At 46.9% G+C, this 17,924-nt stretch overlaps 2 protein-coding genes across 2 annotated transcripts in view; one reads left to right on the forward strand and one right to left on the reverse strand.

The window, feature by feature from the left end:
• Window positions 1-6,777, forward strand: part of NRIP2 (nuclear receptor interacting protein 2) — a 19,801-nt gene extending 13,024 nt beyond the window's left edge. The window contains exon 6 of the mRNA XM_063148624.1: window positions 707-6,777. Coding sequence (XP_063004694.1) covers window positions 707-799 — 93 coding nt within the window. The 3' untranslated portion in view covers window positions 800-6,777. The remainder of the gene's footprint in view (window positions 1-706) is intronic.
• ITFG2 (integrin alpha FG-GAP repeat containing 2) lies at window positions 5,649-17,917 on the reverse strand. Its single transcript, XM_063148623.1, has 12 exons — window positions 17,801-17,917; window positions 16,401-16,496; window positions 15,925-15,966; window positions 14,899-15,076; window positions 14,472-14,611; window positions 13,914-14,062; window positions 12,719-12,813; window positions 10,927-10,977; window positions 10,370-10,461; window positions 9,722-9,839; window positions 8,961-9,134; window positions 5,649-8,825 (listed from the first exon to the last, which is right to left on the reverse strand). Exons 1-12 carry the CDS (start codon window positions 17,894-17,896, stop codon window positions 8,683-8,685), a joined length of 1,374 nt encoding a protein of 457 aa, XP_063004693.1. The 5' UTR covers window positions 17,897-17,917; the 3' UTR covers window positions 5,649-8,682.
• Between the last annotated feature and the right edge of the window lie 7 nt (window positions 17,918-17,924).

Here is a 17,924-nt window from a genome sequence, read left to right on the forward strand (position 1 = left end):
CTTGTCACACAGCTGCCTGACTGGGTGCAGTATGCTCTGAGTCACTGACTCATTCCCAGCCCTTCTTAAAGGTTTTAAGAAAGAAAACACTCAGTAGGATACTACCACATCTCCCATTCTCTGCATTCCTGACCATACAACGTGCAAGCAGCAAGAGGAAACTGAAGAGGAGACAAGAAAAGGCACGAATCAGACCCGTGTTGCCCTTGGAAGGCAGATGAGAACAAGCTGTGCCCTTGCTTTGAGCCAAGTGCAGCTGTGTGATCACATTCGGTGTCCAACCCTTGCTGGCCATGAGTGGGAAGAGTCCTTTTGTCAGCTTGGCTCAGGGTCAGTGCTCTGCTGAGCCTGGCTCCTGGGTGGCTCAGGATATGGCTGCAGCAAGCTGGCTCCTGCCTGTCACACACTTGTGGCCACGTGCCAGGCTCATAAAACAGGAAAAACAATGGGTTGAATGGCTGAGGGATGTGAGGACATCAACTCAGAGAGGGTTATAGGAAGAAGGGAGGGAAATGGCCCTGTGAAGGGATTGGAGATGAACCCCTCTACAGGGAGCTGGAGCAAGGAGGTAGCACGTGGGGCAGGGAAGGAAAACTGTAAGGTCTCTACAAACCCAGAGAGGTGTTACAGGTTCTCCCCAGTCATAGATATCATGAGATTTGCTATCTGAAATGTCCAGAAAATAACTGCCTCTCTCCTTCTTTAGTGTTGCATCGACTTGGAGGAAGGAGTGCTGAGATTTAAAGCACTGAGTGAGGAGCTGCCTTTTCTACATGCCTCTGAAGAGCCTGGTCAGTGACTGGCTGCATTCCCCATGTCTGGAGACTTGCTGCCATGAGAGAGAGAGAGAGATGAGGGTGAGGCTCCCATGCCCCAAACCTTGCTGAGTTCTAGGCTGAGGCATTCAATGGGGAGTGAGAAAAAGGCAAGTGGGTGCTGGAAGCTGTCACTGGGAGTGCCTCAACTTGAGATATCCCTCCTTTCAGTGGACCCTCTTGCTTGTCCTGATGTGCCAAGCGGGCATTTTGTTCTTGTTCTGCTATTTGGCCCTAGTCACTCAAATTTCTGGTTCTGTAATAAATTTATGCTACCCCTTTAATGACTTTACAACACACTCTGTTCACAAGAGAGTCTCTGTGAACAATCTATCTCCAGTTGTTCTGTTGACAGGAGAACAGCATTTTCTTCAAAGACCTCCAAAGATTACCACAAATGTTTCCCTTCTCGTTGCCTCAATGCCAGCGTACACCAGTCCTGTTTCTTTGTCAGAAGGGCTCTGTTCCCTTTGTTTGTACTCTGGGAAGCTGGATTTTGCTGCTTTTTGCTGGCTCAGAGCAGAACAGAAGTATTTTCTTGGGAAAACTGTGGCAAAAACAGTTTTAGAGCTCTCAGTTCTAAGAAACCTTCACAGAAATGTTGAGTGCAGACACCTAAAGGACTGACAGGGGCTTGGGCTTTGCCATTGCATCTCTGGGCACTAAGCTATATTATATGAATGGCAATGCTTACCATCTCTTGGTGCACACCCTGTTCTTCTGGCCAGGCCACTCCTCTCTGCACTCCAGCTGCTAGAGCTGCGTCCCTGTTCCCTCTGCTGCTTCATCAGAGATCCTGCCACTCAGTTTAAATGCTGAGATGAATTACAGCACCAAGTCTTCTGCTCTGTCAGCTCCCTTCTTCCAACTTGAAATCCAGTGATTAAACACAGACACATCATCAGCCTTGAGTCCTGGCATCACACAGTCCATCAACTTTGCTTCTCTTGCACCAAATGAGAATTTGTAGCATCAGCTCTGGTTAGTAAGCTGTGAACTCATCTGGAATGTTAAAGGTGATTATTAAGTCACTTAACAATTGGGTTTATTTGATTTCTTTAATTCCTTTTTAATTTTCATACTAAATCATAGCTATATTAAAAATACATAATCTATTCTTAACTAGTTCTAGGAAAAATGCACCAGATCAGGGCTTGTTCCATGCCTCATGGCTACTGATTCACTGTCCAAACTGCAAACTATACCTTTATCCACCTTTAAAAGGCAATGACAAGCCCATTTGGCCTATTTTCCTGGATTAAACACTACTGACTCTCTTCCTTTTTTATCAAACTGGTCATTGTCCCTGTTGTGCTTCTCAAAAAACGTCTGTATGCATTTTTGCCTTTTTTTTTTTTTGTTAGTTCTTTTCTCCACTAGTTTAACACATGCTAAGGACATTAGAGTAAAGCCTGGCTGATATGATTTGGGATTCACTTACCAGTGATGGTTGGTGTGACTGGCATCTGCTGCTCCCACAAGGAGCAGCAGACTTTTACTGTTAGTCATCATATCTTGCAGCTTCTGATACATTCCTTGACATCTCTGCCACTCTTCTACTTGTGCATCTGACTATTTCTGGCTGCATGAACTGCTTTCCATGAATCTCTCGAGTGACACCAATGGTTCTTTCATTTAGTCAGGAAAGCATGCCTGCTCCATGAGCCTGTCTTCCAAAGCAGCAGTAATTCCTCCTGGATTTGTATCACTTGCATGCCTGACTGGCTTCTCAAATCCCTATCAAGGGGTCTAGACAGCTCACACTTGTACTAAACCATCTTGTATTCCAGCTGCAGTCTATGTGGTGCCTGGGCCAATTCTGCTGACAAAATCTTGCTTGTGATAGGCAAAACACCTGTTGCTATATGCATCAACTCACCCAGTTTCCAAATCCCACTGCCCTCTAAAAACAGCATGTAGAACAAGGGCAAATAGTCCATACATACAGATACCATGTCCACTACATATCTTATTAATTTCTATGATCTATTTAAAAAACCCTCTAAATCACAACCCAAAAGCTGACTTCAGCCCTAACCCAAACAATAAACCCTAACAATGACACTAAATCTAAGATGTAAGGCCCTAAATCCTAATTCTAAATTTAACTCCTAAAACAAACTCTAAAATTTAATGCTAATTTTAACACCCAAATCAAATCTCCACCTCCTAACTATAAAACGAAACATTAAAAATAACGCCCTAAATTTAAACTGTAACCCCAACATTTACAGTGGGACTTTAAACCCAAAACAGAAACCTAATCATAAAGACATTAACTATAAACCCTAATCCCAAAACCTAACCATAATCCCCCACCCTAATGCTAACCATGAAGCTAATCCCAACCCCTGAACCTAAACTCCAAGGCCTAAACCTCACCCCTATCTCTAAACTGCAAACCATGTAACAAAACCTAACCCCAACTCTAAACATATCCCTACACCTACCCACCACCACCTAACCCATATCCCTAACCCTGCACCTAACCACCACCACCTAACCCTATCTGATGGCTTTTGTCATTCCCACAAGGGGCCCTGCTTCCCTCCAGAGCACCCTGGAGCTTCTGCTAAGTTTTGCTTTGTCCTGCAAGGGGCCCTGCTGCCTTTCAGAGTGTCCCAGGGCTTTGCCAGGCTTTGCCAAGCCCATATGGGGCCCAGCTTCCCTGTGGAGGAGCACAGGGCTTTTGTTGGGCTTTGCTGATGCCCAGGCAGGTCTCTGCTGCCTTCCAGAGTGTCTGACAGCTTTTGCTGGGCTTTGCTGGTGCCCACAAGTGCATGGGAAGGGGAGGGCCACCAACAGCCACTTCCTCACGAGAGCAGTGCCCCGTGTCAGTTTGGCAGCTGGGTCCTGGCTAGGGCAGGGTGTAGGTAAGCAGGAGCCTTCAAACTGAAGCCAGCAGGAATCTTTCCAATGATTTAAAAGGAGTGTTGGATGGGATCCTACAGAAAACTGCCACAACTTTGAGCTGACAATTCTGTTTTGACTACTGCCTGTCACTTGCAGCCCTGCAGATACTGCACTCTAGCTGCTGCTGGAATTCACCAGGTGCTGTTCCTACATGTCTGTCTTGGAATAACTGCTTTTGCTCACATCCAGAACATCCTCCAGCCTTTTTGAAGCCTTTCTGTGGATCATATGCCTCATATCCAAAACCATTAACAGTTCAGGCTCATTTTTGAATTGATGTGCTACAGGAGGTGAAAATCTCCAGCCCTATCTATTTTTCTCTTCTCTGCTCAGTGACTCCTTTGCATCCTCCTTTCCTTCTTTTCACACTGGTAAGTGGCAAATTTTCTTCAAAAAGGAATTCTTTCCTTTTTAGAGAATCCTTTTAACACTTGCCTTGTACCCTGGCTGCTAATACACTCCCACATTGTGCCACAATCTTGCCAGCCTTTCCTCTTTGTTAACAACTGCATGTATAAATTCTCAGTCACAGAGAGGATGTTTCCAAGAAAGCAATAAATTAATAAATTTCTCTGCCCTGAAATCAGCTCCAGGGCAGAAGACATACTCTTCACCTTCCTCCTGTCCATGTCAGTTGAACAGAGATCCACTCAGTAGAAGTCTCTTTTGTCCAGACATTAAGGAATCTGTTGCCAACAGTTATCTTGGAACCTCCCCATCCAGCTTTGCTGTGGGCAGAACTTCCAGAAAAAAATATTTATATGACTAAATGAGAATTGCAGGTCATGATGCCATGGCAGACACCTCACTTCAACCCATTCACTAAATCACAGTCTAACCCTACAGGGTCAGTACCTGCTTTCCCCACCCACACAGCTCCTAGTGGGTTTTCATCTCCCCAAGTTACTTGGCACAAAATGACACACAGCTACTACATTTGACATCTGTACTCTGAATTCTAGCCCACAGATATTTTTCTTTCTCCAAAGCATTTTTGTGTCATTACATCTGAAGCACAATCTCCATTGTGAAAGAAGGAAGTCTTGGCTTTAAAATGTGATTGTAAAATAGGACTTACAACATCTCAAAAAAGCCAACTCAACTCCCATCTACAAACATGGTAATTTTTAAGTCTTCCAACACTGGGAAGCACAGTAAGTAATTTTTGAGGGGGCTGGCAAGGCTGAAGACTGTCTTAATTGTAGTTTCTCTTGGAAGTCTATTATACAGATATACTTCCCTACTCCCAATTCCAGTCATCTCTATTGCTTTTGGGAGATAAAGGGAACAAAGGAATAATCTAAAGGTCTTTCTCACTGAAAATCAAAAATGCCAACACTTTCATACAGAAAGCAGAAGTTCAGTACAAAGTGCCAGCTCAGAGCAGGACATAGGTACATCCTGTATGTGTCCAACACTGGCTTCCTTGTGATGAGATCTGTCCCTCCAATATAAAAACCGGAATGTTATTATTTTAGGGATAATCTCTTTGAACCACCTTGGTGGTCAGTTCCTATCAGGGCTGCTTTCTAATAGAGTGGGCATGGCAGCTGTGAAACAGTCTGCAGGGAAAGATCTGCCATGGCAAATCTCTAGAACAGTGTGCAATACAACTGGGGTGGGGAGAAGGACTTGTGTCCTTCCTGAGAACAGGCACTCTGCCAAAGCATAATCAGGACCACTTCCAGGAGCTTGGGGTCACTTGCTTTTGAACAGAATGGGAGCTGCAGCCATCCATATTCCCAGAGGCTTGCTCCTTTCACCACCACCAGGTGAGCTCTGGCATTGAAGACCATTGAGCCAAATACCTACATTTGCATTCAATCCTCCTTTCAAGAGATTCCACTGGCACATGCCAGGATACACCTAAAGAGTTATAGAAGTAACTAAATTATAGCAGAAAGATAATAAAAACAAAGGCAGGGATGGAGAGCAGGTTTATTACGTCTCAGGAAAATAAGGCAACCCCCTCCCTTTATTTTTTTGCTAGTAAATTGAGCATCAGAACCAAAGCCATGAATCATTTATCTGCAAATACCCCCAGTGCCTGAGAATACTGTCAGACTCCTCACTTGCTGTGTGCTGGCACTGGGACATACAAAGCTGTCCTGCAAATGCTGCCCTGTTGAAAAGTTTCCCAGCACCAGCAGGTTATGCCAATCTGCTAGAGAAGGATACAGCAAACATTTTCTGCTGTGTGGGAAGGAACCACTTCTAATTCCAACTCTGTGGCTTGTGTCGGCTGGCAAGGACAAAGAGGCAATTAGTTACAAAGAAAGTATAATGTAACTCCATCACTCCAGAGACAGGGCCTTAAGGGGCTCCTTCCCTGAGAAGATGGACACTTCAGAAAAATTGTTACCAGCAGAAGTAGCCTGAATAACAGACTTCAGGAAGTATTTGGCACTTAGGAGTTCAAGGCAGGAAAAAATAAGGAAAGCCATCTTTTGGCCAAGGAACAGTACAGAGGTTCACTTTATTCTTCTGTAGACACTTTTCATTTTCTCTTGTGCACAAGGGGCACAGGAGCAAAATGCATCTGCAAGTTATTATGTGCTGCATGCAATACAAAACTGTCAGGGGAAGCCCTCAAATGTTAGTATTTTTCCTCTCCAATGGTTTTTAAGAGCTGAAAAGTTTTGGGGAACAGATGTTTTTGTAGTGTCTGTATTTTCTCACCTCAGCTTTTGATAGTGTGCATTGCCTGGGCTTGCACAGCAATTTTATCCTCAGGCCGGCAAAAGAGGGTTAGGGTGCACAATATTTGCAAGGCTTTTGCCCCATTTTCTTTTAAAGATGGTTCTTAGAAAAATGTCATCTCTTCTTCAGCAACCATTTCTCATTCTTTCTCAACAATGAATAGTCCAACAGTGGATCAGTTTGACCTTCCTTTCTTGGAAATCATTCAACCTGTACAGCAAAGTTTGTTTTGCATAAAACAGTTCCAGCCATGTGCACCCATCTGTACACCCCTTGCGCTTGTGTTGCTAATAAAGGTTTATATTTGGTGTTGCTAATAAAGGTTTATATTTGGCATGGACAGACAGCACTCAGTTGTTCTGTTATGAGTGTAAGCCACCCTGTTTCCCTGCCAGGCCCTATTTGCCAGAAGCAAAGGTGATAATTCTTGCTGGGATGGGTGGCTGCACATCTCAGTGTCACAAGAGCTGACAATTTGTTGAGGTTACAGTCTAGGTCTGACAAGCTTCACGACAAACTCCTCGCTTTAGCCCATGAGTAGATGGTCCCTGTAGTATCAGCTCTCCACAGCTCACAGACTCCAGCCTTGCTGCTCTAAACACCACTGTTAATAAGCTTTATTATTACTTGAAAGGTCCTGCCTGAAGAGTTCAGTTTTACACAAGCACTTAGTAGACAGGGGAACATTTAAAAATGCTTCTCAGCAAGGCTATTACAATGGAGAGAAACTTGCACTGCAGTTAGAGAGTCAGAAGATACAGTGGCCTGAGAAGCAAGCTGGCAGGTACAGAGCAGGTCACACCATTTCACTGCTCCATGCTCCAACTTCCATTGCCACCAAATGCAGAGGACAGCACTGTCCTCCGAAAAGCTTATATAAATCTACAGAGGGAAACTGCAAAGAACAGCTAGGGCTTGTTATGTAAAGATCCTGCCCTTCTACCACACAGGGCTGCTTCAGCAATAGTCACTTTCACCCAAGGGCAAGACACTCCTTTTCTCTATACAAAGCACTTTCTCCCAGTTAGGGCTGCCCTTGGATATTTTGCAGAATAAAGCACAGCAGGTTTTCAACTGCCTGCAGGATCTTTAAATGCTGCCACTTGCTCCAGATCACTGAATTGTATTTGCTGTGACTCAGGCTGCTCTAAGGGCGAAGGGACAGCTCCATCCATCACACATGTCCAATAAAACATCACACAAGTGAGAGGGGATAATTGATGCAAGCCAGCAGGTAGGCCTGCTGCCCCTTTCCTAACAAGCTGAGTTAGGCAAGAGACAAGCTAAGGAGGGAAAAGCACAGCAACAACAGCATGTGGAAAGGCTCATGCTTGGGCTTTTGCAAATGAGCTCCCCTTTACCAGACTCCTCATGCCAGCCAGTGGGACATCACCTCCAGCCCACCTCTTTCAGCTGTGCAGGACTCAAAGCATGATGCTCTCCACAACAAGAGGCAGGAGTGGCATTTCCACTTTCCCTGCTTATTGTTGATGGCCAAGCTCTCATAGCACCACAGATCCACACTTCAGTCAGACTGGTCTTACTGATTGCTTCACAGCTGCTTTAAGTCACAGCCCTCTCTGGGATCACCCTGCCCAAGAAGATGGAGACAAGCAATGACTCTTGACCAGAGCTGGGTTTGCTGGAGCTGCTCTCTCTCCACACCTCATTAGTGCAAGTTGTGCATGTCTCCAGCTACTCAGAACACGTGATTTGCAAGAAACTGCTTCTTGCTTGGCAGAAGAGCAGCAGCAAAGCAAAGACAAACAATGCATGGCTCTACTTTAAATACACCTTCGTGGGAGAGAAGGCCCATGCCTGCACCCTAACTCAGTCCCTCCATCTCCACTTCCTGCACTGTGATCCTGCTAAGAACTCAGAAGTATTCACTGAAGTACTTCCAAGAATAGGTCAAAATGGGGACTTGGCTCAGCTGTTCTCTCAATCTGTGACCTCCCTGCTCCTTCACAGTGACCAGTGGAGTACTCTAGTCAGTGAGGATTATGGAAACTGGCAACAGAAGGCTTACATGCAAGATCCTTGGCCCTTTCTGTTCCTGTAGCTGCCTCATCTGAAGGCAAACCAACCCACCACATACAGGCAAGCCTACAGCCAAGAACATCCCTTCACAGCCTGTAGACCCTTTCCTGTTTGGAAGTTTTCACAAGATAGGGAAGGAACAGTCGTCTTCATCAGATGCCCAAGTCCAGCTGCAGGTGAGCTTGTGCTGGCATTAAAGATGTCAGCCTTCTTGTTATAAGGGGTCCTGGATGCCACTGCAGTGGGCAGAAGAATCTGTTCCAGCAGGATCCTGCGAGGGGCTGCTGAGATGGTATTTCTCAGGAAAATAGAGTGTTTTGTGAATCAGGTTTCTGACAGCATCAACATCGTTTTTGTCTAAGGAGAAGAGAGAAAACCAGTTGTTAGGCATTCTCACCAGGCAGTGTGAAAGCCTCTTCCTCAAGAAATACTCTGGTTTCCAGCACATCATCCTCTTTCTTTCTGTATGCCCTCTGCTCTTTCTGCACTCACCTACATCCAGCTGCTGCAGGAGACTTTCAAACTCTGGGTCACCATCCAGAATTTTCAGCAGGTTGGTGGACTCCATTCTCTCCAGCTGCACATCCCAGTAGATGTAGATCTTCTGGCTGAAGCTGACATAAACAAGGCAGGGACTGTTGCTCCCTTCTTTGCATGCATAGAGGCCTGCAGAAAGCAGAAGTGTGGAGATCTGACTACTTCCAGAAGGAAAGAGAAAGCAAACAATTGACATTTCATGATGAGGTACCAAAGCTGTTACCAGAAAACAGCAAGCACCTGGGCAGAGATATGGGCCTGGGTATACAAAGTCCCTTTGAGACAATCCAAGAAGCCATCTCTGAACTGCATGAAGCTTGGGAATGTGCAAGCTGCTTCCTGAAGGTCTGAGAGACAGGATTGAGCAGAGCCAAAACTCAGGCTGATTTCATGGGCTCCTTATCTCCACTTAAGAACAGCTTAGAAGTCTTCAAATTAAAAAAGCAGTGTGGAGGACAAGAGACCACTGTAGCACCTCCAAAAAAGGACAAGGAAAAAATCCCAAGCCACCATAGACAAGTCTCAGCATCACTTTCTCTCACAGTTACTTTTCCCAGCTGCCACCAGAGGAAAGACTAGCTGGGCCTTCTGCAACATGCACACAGGGAAATTATTCCCCACTGCAGGCAGACAAAGGATTGTGGGTCTCCTAGATAGGAGCAGTAGCTTTGAGGGGAAAACACTGTGAGGGCTGGCTTTGCAGTCAGGCTTCCCACCTGCACAGAAGGCACTGACATTCTCATCTGCTTGGAATCTGGCCACCGTGCGGTTGTGGTCGATGATGTACGTCTGCCCGTCCCACGCACACGCAACCACCTCCTCGTGCCCATTGCCCTGCAGGAACCACAGCACGGAGCATTACACAGGTGCCACCTACTCCCAGGGACAGCCAAGAATCTTTCTGGCTGGTTCAGAGACACAACACTCATGTCTAGATGTCACTTCTGGACATCTCATCCAGATATTTTGCACTTGGAGCTCATCTCTATTCTATATGGCAATCCTTACATACTGTAAGAGCCAATCCTTACATACTGTAAGAGATTTTAGACAATCAGGGTATTAGCAGTAAGCAAAACCATTCAGCTTTGCAGTAAGACTGAAAAACAGCTGGGACACAAAAGTTTATGAATGGATAAATGGATGCTGGGTCTAACAGGCAGACACAGCTCAACTTCTTGCAGCTGGGCAGATTGACCTGAGTGCAGAATGTACTACTACAGCCAGAACACTCTGTGTCATCCTGAGATAATCCCAGCCTTTTCCAACTGAGTCATACTCCTCCTGCCCTTTCTAAGTTCATATGCACAAAGCCATGCTGAGTTTTTTGTCTGCATCTCTCCCAGCCTTACTCAGATACTCACTGTAACATCCAGCTTCTCCAGAGCAAAGAGCTGGTGATCAACCTGAACAGACCAGAGCAGCTTGTCTGCTCCCTCCATCAGTTTCAGCGTTCCTGAAGAAAGAAAAAAAACAACTGTCTTGAAAACAATAAAAGAGAGCAAGATGCTTGCTAATGCTAGGCCCTACTCTTTCAACACTCAGGGCTGCAGAGAGTTAGCTGCTAATAGCACAAGGATGGACTTGGCTGCTGAATCCACAGGGGACACTTGACCCCACCTACCAGGCTCCCATCATGCAGATATACTGCAGCAGTACTGGGCAGGGGGCACTGGCCATGACAGAGTGGAACTTATACAAGCATCTATCCTCACAGTGCCCTCTGTGCCTTCATATAAAATATGTCAGCAGAAGGGGTCTTGGAATCAAATTCTCTTGCCTGACCCTTGAAGGGTTTCTGAAGCCCAGCTTCTCATTCTTTTAAAAATCAAAAGCACTGAGCCCCTGGATCCCTGCTTTCAATTAGTGACAGGCCTTAGCTGCCCCCCAGGTCTTCTTCCAGGACACTGGCAGGACTTACCATCCAGAGTACAGAGGGCAAAGAGACCTGAGCCACTATTCTCACTGGAGCCTGTAAGTGCAAAAGAAAATTACTGCCATTGATGCCATTTTGTAAACATCGTGCCCCTCCCTCTCCTGAAAACAACAAAAAAGATCCAAACCAAGCTGATGCATGCTGCCTCCCTTCCTTGCCCAGTTGTGTGCAGGACAGCAGTGACAAATGTCACTAATTAAATCTGAAGAGGAGAGTTCTCTGACCATTGGGCTGTTTCAGCCCTTCAGTAAACTCTCTACCTAGCTACTAAAAAAAGAAAAGACATACAAGGTCAAGTTTTAAAAATATGACATGCTCAGAGAGAGGAATGGAGCAGTACTCAATGGAAGCTGCATTTAACCCTTTCAGTGACAATGCAGGAGAGGCACTGGCTCCCTGAGGAGGAACCCAGGAAAGCTGGCAGTCAGGGGCAAGCCAGCAGAGCTGAAAGCAAGCAGGCAGTTTCCTCAGAGTAGGTTAACAACACGAGCCTACCTCCAGTGCCCACAGACAGCTCCAAACTACAGCCCCCCGCACAGTCCCAGGCTGCAAACCACCCCCTTTCTGCAGATCAGCCTAAAGCAAAAGCAGCTGGTTGGGTGCTTAGCTGCCCCTAGTGATAAGCACCCAGACAGGCTCTGATCCAAGAGATGTGCTGTGTCCCCCTTGGAAACTGGTCAGCATGGCACTCTTCAGCTGTTCCTTTATTGATGGTCCAGCATCAGTGGGCTTTTTCACAGCCGGCTCTTCATCCCTTATTCTGTGTGCCTTCGTTTTTCACAGACATCTCTCAATAGATGCAAGGCTTCATATGCAGTGAAATAATTGATTTCATGCTCTGTTGACCATGTTGCTCACAGCAGCATCAGAGATGCTGAAAACATGACAGGCTTAGGAACTGGGCAGGAAAGGTCCTCTGAGGAACACCAAGAAGGCGGGTCCAGTGCATTGCTCTTGTCCACAACCTCTAATTACACTGGACAGGCTGAATCATTCTCAGACAGCACTGCAGCAGGCAATACTTGGGCAGAGCAACACAAGAGCAAGTGATCTCTGCTGGGAGTTTTCTGCCTTCTATTATGCCCAAGGGGGAGTGAAAGCTTGTTCTCCATAGGTACCAACGGAGGGTTCAGGAGTTACAGGAGGGAAGCAGAGCCAGCACGCAAGAAAAGTCTGGACACAAGAGCAGTGTGTCAGGGCTGAGAGAAGCTGGCAGCTGTGCAGATCTTAGATACAAGACCTGAACACAACACAGTGGAAAAAACCAGAGGACAATGATATAGATGAAATATGAAAGCAGCTATGGAGAGGTTGGAGCTGCACAGGAGAAGGAGGAGCAGCAAAGAGCCATAGGAATTGAGATTCAAATGCTGAAAAGCAAGAATGAAGATGAGGCTGTGGGAAGGAAGAGATGCATCCAGGGAATAAGGAGTCATAAGCTGCAGCCATGCAGAAGCAAGGATCAAGGACATCTGTAGGAGCATGACATGGCAGCCATTCAAACTGACTAAATGCAGGTCAGCAGAGGCTGCAAAAAACTCTTGTGCTGAGTGAAGGATAAGGGCTACCTAGGGAAGGACAAAGGCTATAAAAAGCTCACATGCAAATATCCAACTGTCTTTCTTTGGGAGTTGGCTAAAAGAGGCTGAGATCCCTGTGTTCTTGCAGCACCCTCTCACAGTTTGTTTCCCTACCACACAAAATTTATTTCATTCTGTACTGAAAAACCATCAGGGGCAACTGCTGGGCTGGAGACCCCAAGCTGCTGATCTCTCACCTCGGGCAATGCTGCCAATGAGATGAGTGGAGACATTCTTGTTGTGAATCCGCCCAGATGTTTGGTGTAGAATCACATCTCGAACAGGGGCCTCACTGGGGAAAAGAGAAAGACAACAGGGAAGAGTTACAGAACCACACCTGAGACTGTCTCAGAACAATTTCAGGAGCAGTTCTACAAATACAGACAGTGCCATAGTTTGTGAAATGGTTGAGCCCTTTAATGGTAAAAGAAGAAAATGCATACCACCCCAGGTATTAAAGAAATATACCAATTTTTATAAACACAAACTCAGAATGATTTCAAGCATTAAAAAAAAAAAAAAAAAAAAAAAAAAAAGCTCAAAAAAGGAAAAAGAAAATCAGTAAGCCCTGTATTCCAATGAAGGAAGAAAAGGACAGTTTTTGTCATTACTCTTAGAAAAGCCTGTCTGCTTTTCTCTCACAAAGCCTGTCTGCTTTTCTCTCTGCCCAGACTGAACAGTTTGGTGACAGACTACATCTAGGCCTGGCTTCTGGCTAACAGAACATTTCACTGAGTTCTCTAAGACATCAAGGAGAATTGCCTAGGTCCCCTCCTGCTGCAGTTTTTTGTGTCTGCCTTGAAGTCTCACAGAACAGCACAGAAGCACCCAATTCCCCACCAGGGTCCTTCCAGCACCAAGACAGTAACAAGCACCTCACTGCTCATCCTGGTTGCTGTGGTTGTGATTTACAGCACTGGCTGCCAGGGGTCTCATTAGGAAAACTTCCAATTGCCTCATCTGCAGAAAACAAGTGAATGAGCCCAGTTTTATCCTGGGCTTCAGGTGTATTTGGTTTGGCCCAGTGTCTCAACTGTTATCCTGTAATCTGGTGACCTTCTCTGGAAATCTAGGTCACTCACTTCCCTTCCTTAGCTCCCAGTAGTGAGGAATCCTCAGGGAGCTGGTTTTGCCACTCTCCTTGCCCAATTCAAGAAGAGAGTGGGATACAAGGAAAGCAGCAGTATTCATCTTTGTGAGAGAGACATGAAGAGTGTTCATGGAAGCTTGGGTGTAGACGGGTTTAAGTGATGAGGTGCCAGGAGCACAGCAGGCCACTGAAGCAAGGACAGTGACAGCAGCCCCTGCTTTGCAACAGTGATGTGGTGGCACCCCTTGTAACAGGCATCCCCAGTGGCATGTGCCCATGCACCCCTGCAGGAACACCCTCACCTGCTCGGGGCAGACCCGTCCCTTCCCGCGGCTGCGTCCCGCTGCTCCGTGTCCCAGGTGCACAGCAGGATGGCATAGCCACAGCCTGGCTGGGACACCATCAGCTCTGGTGAGCCACCAGGGCCTGGGTTCACTGACAGGCTGTCCACCTACAGCAGCAGAGGGAAAACACGGATAGAGTCAAGAACTCCAAAAGGTTTACAGTGCTCCTTGCAACTAAATTGGAATGTGGCAAATCTTCTGATAGAGCTGAGCGGCAGCTGAACAGATTCAGCTGGAAGCAAAACATCCAAGTTCAGTAAAAGGTTGGTTCCCTACCTAAAGCCACTTTAAAACAACACAAGTACTTCCCACTCCTGCTCTCCCATCAGGCAAAAGCAACTGCTTCTCAGACCAACTCCCAGCTGTACAAAAAAATCACTGGGCAAATCTCCTCTCAAGCCACTAACATGACAATTGTTTTGTTCATAGGACTGAGATTCTGTGCTTCTTCTCTTGAAAGTACCACCTCTTGAAGACTGTATGACAAGTACTGCTCTGAACATCCTTTTTCCTTACCTGACCTTCTAGAAGCCATTTCTTCAACAGGATCAGCTGCCCAGAGACATGGTCTGGGTTCTCTGACGAGTCCTCCCAGCGGAAGGCACGGACCACCCTGTCAGTGTAACCCACAACCAACTCACACTTCCCATCTCCATCTGCAGGGAAAAGCAAAAGACAGCTGGACTCTCTCAAGCCCTAAGAGCCCAAAAATGCAGAAACCACTCTGCTGGTTTCTATAGTCAGCATCCCTGAGGACCCCAACCATGTCATGAAAGCTTGCACCTCAGAAAAATTCTGAAGTTCTTGTTTCTCCCTTCCATGACTTGGCTGTGGTTTGTTGGAGTGTCAGTTTTCCTTCTGCAAGTCCCCTCCACCTTCTCTCCCCACTGCCTCACACACAAACCCCTTCACCCTGCATTCCCACCCCAGCTCTGTGGCTCACCAATGTCGTTGATGAGCATGACTTTGGTGTTGGCAGGAATGTGCTGCTTGAACACTGGCTTCTGCTCTTCTGCCCCTGCCAGCTCATGGTGGCCTGAAGCATCTGGGTGTTTTGAATTCAGAGAAGTCAGGTCAAAAAGATGAAACCAGCCTTCTGCACTCACTGCCACCACGAAATTCTGTGAGGGAAAAGAAAAACCTTTTAATTCTTCCTCTTTTAGAAGCTGCAGAAGCTGTCCCACAGCAGGGCAAAGGAAGACACAAGAACAGATCGATCAAGATCAATGACCGCTACAGAACAGGAGGTTTTTGGCCAGCACATGAACTTCTCTGCTACTGGCAGGGTCCAAACTTCCTGCTCATCTTTGTCAGACTACAGTATCAAGTGGATATGTGTGCAATCCTCAAACAATGTGTGGCTCTCTCAGTGCCCACGTCAGCTCTGCTCCCCACTAGAGGAAACACAGCTACAGTATTTCGGGCAGGGTGCCTGAACTGAGACCTTTGGACTCACTGGTCCTGGCTTAACCCCCAGAAACAGCAATCCAACAAAAGGAGTCATTATAGACCCAGTGGAATTTGCCTGGGAGTCCAGACTATTCCATGTCTCAGTCTTGTTTAGACGACCTTAAATGCACACAGCCAAGTGGCAGAAGGACCATGGCCCACAGCAGACATCAGCCCAAGAAAGGCAAAAGCCACTGAGCAAAAGGAGCAACCCTCAAACCACCAAAGCCTTGTGGTGCTCTCACAAGGGCACACAGAAATCAAAAGTGCTCTCTGAGGATGGATTTCCTTGCTCTCTAAAAGCCACACAAGACTCACAGAAAAATACCAGTTACATATAAACAGAGGAACAGTTTAAAAACAGCGGTGCTAAAACTTTGTGAGCAAAGGCAGACCCTGGAGAGACAGCACCTGCAATCTGTCCTCCTCTGTCACACTCAGCACATGACATGACCCTAATCTCCTGAACACCTCCCACATGCCCTACAGACACAGCTGGCAAGAGTTTGGCTCCTCTCACCTTTCCTTTATTGCACACATCTCCCACACGGACACATGTGAGCTGCAAAAGAAAACAAGGCCATCCATGAGAAAAGGCAACCCAACCCAGCACCCTGGGATACATCTCTGCCCTACCCCCTCCTCTCCCAGAAAGAATCTCCTGAACTCCTAACAGCCTTCTGAAGGACAGGGACAGCAGAGTCAAGGGACAGAAACACAACTGGCCAGAGCCTGGGGCAAACCCCACAGTGCACAGAGCAGGGCAAAGCTGGGACAGAAGCCCAGTTTGTATGTTTGTCCATTAATTTGCTCATCACTTCCAGTCCAAGGGGCTGTAGGCAAAAGTGGAGTCTTGAATAATTACATGGAAGACATCAGAATCAGTTCTGGCTACCATTTCTCTCCAGCCTACTTATTCCTAGGCAAAGGACAATTATAGCTGGCTGCACATACACCAAAAGGCCCAACCATTTAGAAAATTTGTCAAGAACTGACCATTCCTTGGCAAGATCGCACAGCCCAGGGCTTGCTGTCGTCATTCTTGTAAACATAGAGCTTTCCATTGGTGTCTCCCACCACGAGTTCATTCAGCTGTACAAGAAAATTGGGTTAGTAGGGAGAAATCCACAATTACATTAACAGTAAAATTTTCAGAATTCATATCTAAAAATCATTCTGTAGGAAGAAGCAGCAAAACTAAATGAGTTAAAGAGACAATCTTGAATCAAAATGGAAGGTCTGGGAAAATATAAAAGCCCTAATTTTATTCTTGCAGATAAAAGAGATGGAGAATGGCTCCTAAGAGCATCATCCTATTACCCACTGCTTCTCCACTCATTGTTTCACAGCTGTGTCACTGACTGTTTTAACATTATGCTTGGATGTTAAAACAATCATCATTACTCCATCTTCCATCCTTCAATTTAGATTGACTTGAATCTAAGGAATCATCACCTAAGGAAGATGATGGCAATGACAAAAACACAACCATCCAGGAAAAGAGTGCAAGAACACAACAGACCTACACAGGATGTTCAATCTCACTGCTGAAGGGGTAAAGGGATTTCAGAATGGTGATTATTTCTTTAAAGATTTCTAAAATCACCAACCATCCATACTGATGAGCCTACTCCCATTATCCCATTTCCTGCATCATGCTTCTTTGTATTTAAATTGTGTGCATTTCATAATCCCCTGCACACCTACAGAACCCTACAGAACAACTTTTTATGGGGAAATCTCTTTAATCATCCACTGCATTGCTAGCCATGACATTTTCCAGGATAAGGCTGTAAAACACCTTGACTGTTGAGGAGAAACAGCAGACATGTAGCTGGCTAAGCTAACCTCTTCCTGGCTGCAGACAAATCAAAACCATTTCAGGGGCTGACAGCAACCCTCCCAATGAACACGGGTGCACACCAAACACTCCCAATGCACGCTCTAAATGCACACCAATCATTTCAGGGACTGGCAACAACATTCCCAATCCATCACACGGGTCAAGAGACACCGAGACTTGGCTCTGCCCTGTTTGTGACCGGCTGTGCCCAGCAGAGCACCACGGCATCCCCACCGCCGCGACAGGGGAGTGTCTATGACACAGAAGCGAAGCTCCCCTCAGGCTGTGCACCGCCCAGGGCACGGGTAATGGCGAGGGAAGCCCTGACCCGCTGCAGCCCAGCAAATACTCCCTTTGCAGAGGCACTCCTGGGGGCTCTGACCGGGCACCCGCCAAGGCCCGTGTGCGTCCCCGGGGCTGGAAGCTCCTCCCGGCACCCGCCCCGGGGCCGCACAGGCCGCTCGGCGCTTCCCACAGCCCCGGGCTGTCCCCACCACCGAGGCGGCCCCGCGGGCACCCCCAGCCGGCCCCACCCCGGTCTCCGGGCTCGGACCGTGTCGTTGTCGGCGTCCCCCAGGCAGATGGCGTGCGGGAAGAGGCTGCCGGCGAAGTCCAGCGCCACGCACTGCACGTAGCTGACGGAGCGCATGGCGGGCGGGCCGGGCCGAGGCTGCGCG

The sequence above is a fragment of the Melospiza melodia genome, chromosome 2, assembly GCF_035770615.1.
Source record: "Melospiza melodia melodia isolate bMelMel2 chromosome 2, bMelMel2.pri, whole genome shotgun sequence".
Taxonomy (NCBI): domain Eukaryota; kingdom Metazoa; phylum Chordata; class Aves; order Passeriformes; family Passerellidae; genus Melospiza; species Melospiza melodia.

Excerpts from the sequence above, each read along its gene's own strand:
- ITFG2 (XM_063148623.1), bottom strand. The coding sequence starts at position 17,896 with ATGCGCTCCGTCAGCTACGTGCAGTGCGTGGCGCTGGACTTCGCCGGC. Across the intron at positions 15,077-15,924 it reads ATGTGTGCAATAAAGGAAAG|AATTTCGTGGTGGCAGTGAG; the intron begins GTGAGAGGAGCC and ends TTTCCCTCACAG. Across the intron at positions 10,462-10,926 it reads TGCCCTCTGTACTCTGGATG|GAACGCTGAAACTGATGGAG; the intron begins GTAAGTCCTGCC and ends TTCTTTCTTCAG.